Raw genomic sequence first — 10,058 nt, forward strand, 5'->3', positions numbered from 1 at the left:
TGGAAATTGACTTTGACACTAAGCATCCTATCGTGCTGGATGCGCGTCATACTTTTGTTAAACTGTTTCTGCGGCATACTCATTCGAAAAACCATCACCAGGGCATCGATTACTTACGGTCAAAGGTACAGGAACGTTATGCCATCCTTAAACTACGTTCCACACTGCGTTCCATCAAATCAAACTGCGTCTTGTGTAGAAAGTTCCGTGCAGCAACCATTCAACCTATCATGGCAGACCTCCCAAAGGAGAGACTCGCATACCAGTCTCCTCCCTTTACCAACACCGGGGTTGATTACTTCGGCCCATTCTACGTCACAGTTCGTCGGACTACCGAGAAGAGGTGGGGATTTCTCTTCACTTGTCTCACTACTCGTGCTGTCCATGTTGAAGTTGTCCCGTCCATGGACACTAGTTCTTGTGTAATGGGAGTGGAGCGGTTCGTCTCCCGTCGGGGTACTCCTGCTATGATTTGGTCGGATAATGGTACGAACTTCATTGGAGCGGAGAAAGAGCTCCGTGAATGTGTGGAAAAATGGAATACGCTTAACATTGCCACCGAACTTGCACATAAGGGCATTAAGTGGAGGTTCAATCCACCCAGTGCGCCACACCAAGGTGGCATCTGGGAGAGGTTAGTTCGGAGTTTTAAAAGAGTACTGTACACTATCCTCGGTACGCGTCGCCTCACAGATGAGGTTTTGAACACTACTTTTTGTCTGGTCGAATACGCACTAAACTCACGTCCTTTAACGCCCGTAAGCGCCGACCCGTCCGACCTAGGCGCTATAACACCTAATCTTTTGCTACTCGGTAACCAAGCAACCAGAATTCCGTCTATCGTTGGCGTCGACGAGTTCGATCATCGTAAGCGATACGCCCGTGCACAGTCATACGCCAATGCAATTTGGGCACGTTGGCTCAAGGAGTTTGTACCTGCGTTGAACCGTAGATCTAAGTGGCAGACGCCTGCCGAGCAGCACCTCAAGGTCGGTGATTTAGTTTGGATCGTTGAAGAAAGCAACCCTAGGGGTTACTATCCAACCGCTCGGATTGAGGAACTTCGGTACGGCTCCGACAGCGTCGCCCGCTCCGCCGCCTTACGCACGTCATCCGGATCGCTCGTCCGCCCACTCGTTAAGCTTGTGCCAATCCTCCCAACATTTTCTTCCGGGCCGGAGGATGTTACCGAGTAAACTAAATGAACAATCTATTTAAAGCGCTATTTAAATAAAAGAGCAGCGAGAAATCTATGCGCTATCCAGCGAGAAAGTTTATTACGTAATCTCTTAACCATATAAGCCTTATATCCGTTCTTTTATACGTAGAGAGCTCAGAAAAAGTTCGTTAAACATAATTTTCGTTGAGCCTACTAATATACTGAATCGATTGCGCTCTTTTTAGGCTTAATATTTTTATGTTTCGAAAACGTATCGGTGACCAATCTGAGTCGAAAATCGACTCAGACAAATACCTGCTAAAAAAGATCAAGCTGGATTTGCCGGGCCATGGAGAGGGGCTTTTTGGCCTTTATACGTTGTTGAATGCAGTTATCGATCGCGATCAATTTAAACTAACGATTGTGTGTTTTCGCACCTTTATTTTTGGTAGGTTTGAGTGTGATCACAAGTTACCCTGGTCTGGGCTATCTGCTTGCTGGGTGACAAAATTAACTATAATTAAAATACTTACTCAGACTACATTTTAGAGAAATCAGAAGAAAAACTTTTGCCTGAAAGTAGAAAACCAAGAAAGAAATACAGCCCTTCACATGTATTAGAGTGATCTCAAATTAAGTGAACAAAAAATAATTATTTCAAACGTCTATTGTTTTTTATGGTATTGCATTTAATTAAATGCGACTTGACTTAATTAAAAAACTTCTCGCTAACTGTTTTTAGTGATCAAATGTGATATGAGCATAGCAAACATGCATGATTATTTCCTTTTCATAATGCAATTGCCCTATTTTTTGCCCCTTCAGAAAGAGACGAGACACAATTCTCTTCTTCCATGTAATGAGACACTTGAAAATGGATCTTTATGGTCTGATTGCCATCTCTCGGCTGCTCTCTTTTATTGCTCTTTTTCGCTTCACGATTTGTGTTCAATTAAAACTAATTATAGACGCCATTAAAAAATCACGCACAGTTTTTTGTTGCATATTTATAATGTCAAAAATATGCAGATTACAATAAAAATTTGATATAAATCATTGAAAAGGCTTTTGAAAAAATGCAGCTTTTATAAGTCAAGTATCAACCTGTGTCGAACTATAATAATTTTTAAAAAAAAAATTGGTAATGCTAATAGATAATTTATGAAACAATATAAAAAGGTTATCTTGTTTGCTTTTGAAACTTTAATAAACAAATAAATTACGCATCTTTTGATTAATTTTTAAAATAAAAATTAGATCACATCGAAACAATCTCAAAACTGTCATTGCGACAGGAATTGAAACAAATTGATTGGGAGAAGTTAACATTTCATGAGCACTTACTTTTCATTCATAAAAATCTCCCAGAAGCAGGACCTAAAAATGTTCTCTGATTAGCTTTTCGACACCTATCTGAACGAGAAGATTTCAAGAAATCATTTAGATTTTGATTTAAGAAAAACTACTTTTACAAAAAAATTTGAAAAATTTGACCTGTTCTTTGGAAAAAGTTTAATGTTTTATAAATAATCTATTGTGTTTTGACCAGGGCGTGTTTGCTTTCCAATATTCTAAGACAACTAGTCTGTAAGCAATGTAACGTATTGTACCAGCTTAATATACCAGAGAAAAACAGTTGAGATCTGCATACGTGTACTTCTTGTCGGCGCCAAAAAAATTGCAAAAAAGAAACTAAAAATTTTATGCCATTGTATCATTGACACAACTTTAGGGGACATGTATTCTTAATTATGACACTCTAATTCAAAAATGTTGCCATATCTCGGTAGTTCAATTAATTGGAAAAATATTTATTATCTTGCATGATCATTCAAAAAAGTCAATAAAAGTCAACTGAGGCAAGTGATGGGCATTTGAATCGATGATAATGCCCTTCAGCAAAACAAAGTGACTTTCTTTCCAATGGCAACAAAAAAATTCAAATGTTCTGCTTATATGCTTTTGTAAATTTTTACTTCCGTTTAATTCTTTTAGGATAACGTAGGCTGAATATAGTGACATAATTTCAAGACAAACTAAAATTTCAATGCAAGTAAGGTTAATTTGTATCGCCTCCAGTACCCTTTTTGCTTTACAATAATTGACCTAATTTATCATGCGTTTTTTAAGCAATGTTTTTCTTTCATGTACCAAATTAATCAAAAACGCTTTTCGTCTACCGTGACTAAAACATTAATTATGATGAAATCTTGTCATTCGCTGATAAAAAACTTTTTCCAAGAATTGAAATTGAAATTACCTTTTTTGGTATCGATATTTTGTTTACACATTACAAAAAATATAATGTCTCAGTAAAGTTTTAAACCCAGTACACCAAGTTTTATCAAAATTATTATAATAATATGTAATCAAAAATAAGATTATTAAATCAAACAAACTTGCAAGAGAATACACGAAACAAAAAATCCACATTATGATTTTTCCATAAGTTAAAACTAACTCAGGATTACAACGTCAACTTTGAATCAATCTTAAAACGCAGATCACAAAATATTCATACATGCATGAGCGTAAAAATTTTGGAACTTGATTTATATTGTTTTTAGACAGAACGGACTCTTTACTGTGAAGTCAGAGAAAATAACAACAATAAAACTCGTGCGAGTTTGTGCATAGCACAAAATTTTCTAACATACGTCTTTCGTTTGCCGAATAATTGTTCCCAGTTCTGAGAGTTAAAGCTCTTATCATTATTAGGAAAAATCTTGAAGCAAATAAGTTGATAGAGCAGTTTCCGTTTAATTTAGAATACTAGACTGAAATCTGCAGAAAAATCCATTTTATATACTCAACCAGATACAAAAAGAAAGAAGGAAAGAAAAAAGAAAGTACGATTTTCAGAGAGTAAACACTTTTTTCGATATCAATGTGCTCAAAAATGCTCGTTTAGAAATTCTTAAGTTCTTTAAAAAATCCACCCCACAAGACTAAAGTCACCATTGCAGTAGTATAATCCCGCTAGTGGGGTTTAAATGTGTTTGATCCCTTAAGTTAGTCTGTCTTTAGTGGGAAAAAAGTGCATGCGCTTACAGAATTTTTCTGACTTAGTTTAATACAACAAAATTGGAGCTTTTCCTAAAAATTAAAACCTTTTTTTCTAGAAATCTGGGACTTTTCCGTTTGTGTCCCCAAGCTTAGTGGGCGCGTACTATTTGCACCCCCAGACGCACGTGCCATGTTTTTACATAATGGTTTACTATGTAATGGCACGTGCTCTGTAAATTGGGGGCATAACGTACTGGGGGGACAAACGGAAAAGATCCGAAATCTGTTTACATAAAAGCTGTAGTTTTCAACAACATGGACTTTGATTACACTACGTTTGAACTTCAATTTTTGTGTGTGTGGATTTTAATTACATTAAGGATGAATTTTTATTACAAAGCGCGTGGAAATTAACTAAACTTTCTAATTGTACTTTTATTTAGAGCGTGAACTCTAATGACAAGCTTCTGCCAGCACAATTAAGTTTCCTTCGTTTTCCTGCTTAAGTTCAAATTTAAGGTAACCATTGTTCATTGGTTGGGAGATTCACAGTGTTGGGCGAAACAGAATAGATCCATTAAAACTTAGAAACTTCTCTTGACGTTCACCTGGTTTGGCCAGGAAGGACAACATCCTTCTCTGGACTGTCGAAATTGTCCATGAAGATAACGACTTCACTGGGTTCTTTATTCATCTCTCACCCAGTTTCATACAGTTTATTTGAGCAAATAATAGTTTAAAAACTGTCACGTGCTCTTGAACGTTTTTTTGAAAAATGAAAGGGTCATATACAGTCACAGTTGCAGATAAAATCATTCGGACCTATACTGCTTACGGATTTTTCCAATTGTACCCCCCATACAGTAATATAATGTGAAGGGGGGGTTGAATTTACTATACTTTAATGTCCCTAATGTACCTGTTCCGAGCCAATTTAGTGGGGGGAGGAACTATATACTCAACTGGGTTTTTTCTGCTCGGTCAATTTTCGCCGATCAATATATTCATCGTAGAGGATTGTGACTGGTATCGATAGAATGCTTGCCAAGCGTTGAATTTCGAATTTCAAAGAGTTTTTGAATTTCGTTTTGTCCGAGGTTTAATGGAAGTTCAAAGAGTTGTGAACGTTGGCCTAACTTGCGCTGATTTGTTCACATTTATCGTATTTTTTGCTTAAGTTTTGATCAATTTTTGTTAAAATATAAACAATATTAACAAAAATATCATTGGTTTTACATTTGATGTCCAAAAAGATTTGGTCAACTGTTCGAACCCACTTTTTAGAAAAATTTCTGGCTAAATTTTTTTTAAAATTCAGCATTTTAACTTTTTTCTCATAAAAAATGCCGTCAAATATGCTTCTTTGGCCGAATTTGTCGGAGTTTGACTGGCAATGCTGATATTAAAACTGCAGGACCGACCTTCCTTTACTGAAAAATTGGCAAATTGTGCCTCCGAGTTCTAATAAAAACTTCAGGAATTAACACTTATGCTGTCTTTTGGTAATTTAAACCGATATTTAAAAAAATGCATAGTTTGTTTTGATCCATTAAAATTTTTGTTTTACAGAAAACCCTTACCCAAAACAATTGCGTTTTTTAACTGCCGACCAAAGTTAGCAAGCTAAGTTTGGGTCTAATTGTTGAGTTTTGCAATAAAAATGGGTTCGGTTTTTTTTGGTCTGTCTTTTTCGAAATATTTTCTTGGATTTTTTTCATCCCAATTTCCGCAAACTCTTTTCTCAATGAAAAGTACAGTTAATAATAGATTCCTTTTCCTCACAAATGGAAAAAATTTTTTTTCTAATGGAGCTAAATTGTTTTATGAGGGAAGCTCATAGTTTTTATGGCTCCGGCAAACTGTTTTTTGTAAATATTTATTCAGTCTCAGATTTTTAAGATTTTGATGCCCCTTTTTGAATTCATATGACTGAGTCCAAATATTTCAGTTCCTAATTGGAGCTCTAACTAGCTGTGGAGGACCTTTCTGAAACTTTCAGCTGATATGTAATGCTTTTTTGGTATCATAAATCGATAAGTAACCAAAATTCTTCAATTGTTTTTGATATAATGCCTCTTTTGTCACAATAATTATTTCGGTAACATTTAGCATCTTGTTTGTACCAATGGAGAAGCAGGAGCAGCAAAATCAGTTTTGGTCTAGTTGTGGAAATTTAATGTTTAAAATTTATGCGGATTTTAATGAGGCGCTGTGTGTTTTTTTTAATAAATTTGCCCTTTTACTTCTTTTTGTTATTTACAGACCAGAATGATTTCAAAATCTACCTCAAAAAATGAAATATTCACTTCACATGCAAAACGGAAGCCAATGAACAAGCTTAGTTGTTTCAGCGAAAAGCATATATTTTATAGCTCCTACGCCGTTCGCATAATAATGTTCTCGAAATTTTCAAATCTGCCTGTAATAAGTTTAATGTGTAGTTTATTGTAATAGTCTGAAGAATTTTATAGACAACTGCTTCCTAAGCATGTGGGTTTGTGTCCCCCAGCTTATTGGGCGCATACTATTTGTACCCCCCAGACGCACGTGCCAAGTTTTTACATAATGGTTTACTATGTAATGGCACGTGCTCTGTAACTAGGGGACATAACGTACTGGGGGGGGGGGGGGGGGACAAACGGAAAATATCCCAAATCTGTTTACATAAAAGCTGTAACTATCAACAACATGGACTTTGATTACACTACGTTTGAACTTCAATTTTTTGTTTGTGGGTTTTAATTACATTAATGATGAATTTTTATTACAAAGCGAGTGGAAATTAGTTACTTTAAATTTTCAATTGTACTTACTTTGAGATCGTGAAATCTAATGACTAGCTTCTGCCAGCACAGTTAAGTTTCCTTCGTTTTCCTGCTTAACTTTAAATTTAAGGTAACAGTTGTTCTTTGGTTGGGAGATTCACGTACAAATGTATTCAAATTTGCTCTATAGTTTTTGGGTCAAACAAGCCCAAATGTTACGGGATTCATAGAAGTTGAGCATCTTTTCTGTTTCGGCCTCCAGTGTTTTTTACGGAATAAATATGTTGCAAAATATACCCTACTTGCAAAATATGTTTTGTTACAACGCATATGTTACTGCGAAGAACATAGCACGTGTTATTGGGGTAAAAAAACTTTAATGTCCAAAAAACTCGGGGGCGGGGTGTGAAGTTTCACTGTTGAAATTTTTATTGCCGCTGCAAAATTGTTAAGGAAGTGTGGTATGGTGGACGGTCTTCTATGAATTACTGCGACCCATCTAAGGAGTTGTTGAGACTCCAACCCAAGCACCCTCCCCCATTGTCAAAAATTACCATAAATAGTTTTAATGGCGACAGAGAATTGCAAATCAGAAATTAACCCGGATCTATTATGTTTCGCCCCCCCCCCTCCCCCCCCCCCCCCCCCCCCCCCCACCTTAGTGAGCTTATATTTTTACGGCCCCAGGAGCACGTGCTATTTTTTACATAGTAACGTGCTATATAATAACCTATAAGTTGTAACTGGGGGCGTAAGAAACACTGGGGGGGGGGGGGGGGAGGGGGGGGGGTGGCAAACAGAATAGATCCATTAAAACTTAGAAACTTCTCTTGACGTTCACCTGGTTTGGCCAGGAAGGACAACATCCTTCTCTGGACTGTCGAAATTGTCCATGAAGATAACGACATCACTGGGTTCTTCACTCATCTCTCGCCCAGTTTCATACAGTTTATTTGAGCAAATAAAAGTTTAAAAACTGTCACGTGCTCTTGAACGTTTTTTCGAAAAATGAAAGGTCCATATACAGTCACAGTTGCAGATAAAATCATTCGGACCTATACTGTTTGCGGATTTTTCCAATTGTACCCCCCATACAGTAATATAATGTGAAAGGGGGGGTGAGTTTACTATACCTTAATGTCCCTTTGTCAATTGCAACTTTACAATTTTCAATAAAATTGTGCGAAATCATCAATTCATAGAGCCAACCACGGGTTCCGCCGACAACTCTGCAAAGAAACTTACGGAACAAACTAGACATAAGCCACAATACCTCTTTGACATAGCTATTTTAATAAGCTCTTTGTCATCAAGGCATCTGTATTGTTTCTCAATACAGTATTATTACCCCTTCTGTTAAACTTAAGTTTAACAGGAACAAAGAGATCGAATTATCACGAAACGTTGTTCTCATAAAAGTTTTAACAGTACCTCTATTCATATTCCCAGATGATAATTTTAATAGACACAACTTTGCAGGTATATTGTACTCTAACTAAGCCATAGGATTCTTTAAGTACTTATGCCATTGAATGAACCTTATTTTTGTTCCGACCCACATTAGTGGGGGGAGGAACTATATACTCAACTGGGTTTTTTATGCTCGGTCAATTTTCGCTGATCAATATATTCATCGTAGAGGATTGTGAGTGGTATCAATAGAACGCTTGCCAAGCATGGAAATTCGAATTTTAAAGAGTTTTGAATTTTGTTTTGTCCGAGGCCTAATGGAAGCATAAAGAGTGGTGAACGTTGGTCTAACTTCCGCTGATTTGTTCACATCTATCGTATTTTTTCGATTAAATTTTGATCAATTTTCGCTAAAATATGAAAAATATTAACAAAAATATCGTTGGTTTTACGTTTAAGGACCGAAAAGAGTTGGTGAACTGTTCGAACACACTTTTTTAGAAAAATTTCTGACTAAATTTTTGAAAATTCAGCATTTCAAATTTTTTCTCATAAAAAATGGCATCAAATATGCCTCTTTGGCCCATTTTGTCCAGTTTGACCCTCAATGCCGATATTAAAACTGCTGAAAAGATTTCCCTGTACTCAGTTATTGGCAAACTGTGCCTCCGGTTTCAAGGAAAAGGTTCAGGAATTAACAATTTTGCTGTCATTTGGTAAATTAAACCGATATTTAGGAAACTGCATAGCTTATTTTTGATCTATTAAGATCTTTGTTTGAAAAAAAAGTCTTACCAAAAATTTTATATAATTGCTTTTTTTAACAGCCGAGAAAAGACCAAAAGCTAAGGTTTATTCTCATCGTAGACTTTTGTGATAAAAAGTGTTCGGATTTTTCTGGGTCTGTCTTTTTCGAAATATTTTGCAATTTTTCCATCCCGATTATTAGAAAGTCTCTACTCAGTTAAAAAAACGGTTTTAAAAACATATAGATCACTTTTTTTACTCAAAAAACCTAATGGAATATTATTGTTTTATGATGAAAACTCATGGTTTTTATGGCTCCGACCAATAGTTTTCGTAAATTTTTATTAAGTCTCAGATTTTCAAGAATTTGATGCACTATTTCTAGTCGTATGACTGAAACTAATTATATAAATTCCTAGTTGGAGCTCAAAGGAGCTATGGTGAACCTTTCTGAAACATTTATTTGATACATAATGCGTTTTTGGTAACATGAATTGATAATCATCCAAAATTCTTCAATTATTTTTGATTAAATGCCTCCTTTGTCAAAAAAAGTTGTTTCGAAACCTTCTACCTTTGATACTTTTTCTCTTTCAAAAGAGAAGCAGCAGAAGCAAAATCACTTTTGGTCTAGTTGTGAAAATTTACAGTTTAAAATTTATTCAGATTTTAATCTGATTTTAAGAGGCGCTGTGTGCTTTTTTTTGAAAATTACTTTTACCTTTTTTTTCTTTTTGCTAGTTATTGACCAGAACAATTTCAAAATCTATCTCACATAGTGAAAGATTCAAATTAAATGCAAAAAAGAGGCCAATGAACAAACAAATTTTGAAAATCTACGGTTGTTATGTCTGATGGTTAAATTTTTTTTAAAAAAAAATAATGGTTTTTTGACATTTGCCAATTTCAAAATTTTTTTGCGATCTTTAAGTGGAGTGTTCTTAAAGAGAGGAGTCGCATTCATTTTTAAA

General features: G+C 35.6%; 1 protein-coding gene across 3 annotated transcripts in view; it reads right to left on the bottom strand.

The window, feature by feature from the left end:
• The window catches only part of LOC142338631 (uncharacterized), a 65,232-nt gene extending 57,366 nt beyond the window's left edge, over positions 1 to 7,866 (bottom strand). For 2 of the 3 annotated variants that reach the window (XM_075388473.1, XM_075388470.1), the window contains exon 1: positions 4,774 to 4,900. In XM_075388473.1, the coding sequence (XP_075244588.1) occupies positions 4,774 to 4,859 (86 nt within the window). In that variant the 5' untranslated portion in view covers positions 4,860 to 4,900. Of the gene's footprint in view, positions 1 to 4,773; positions 4,901 to 7,771 lie in introns of those variants that run through there. The other variant, XM_075388471.1, reaches the window with a different exon arrangement.
• Positions 7,867 to 10,058: the final 2,192 nt, after the last annotated feature.

The sequence above is a fragment of the Convolutriloba macropyga genome, chromosome 4 (genome assembly GCF_964194025.1).
Source record: "Convolutriloba macropyga chromosome 4, txConMacr16.3, whole genome shotgun sequence".
Lineage (NCBI taxonomy): Eukaryota > Metazoa > Xenacoelomorpha > Acoela > Convolutidae > Convolutriloba > Convolutriloba macropyga.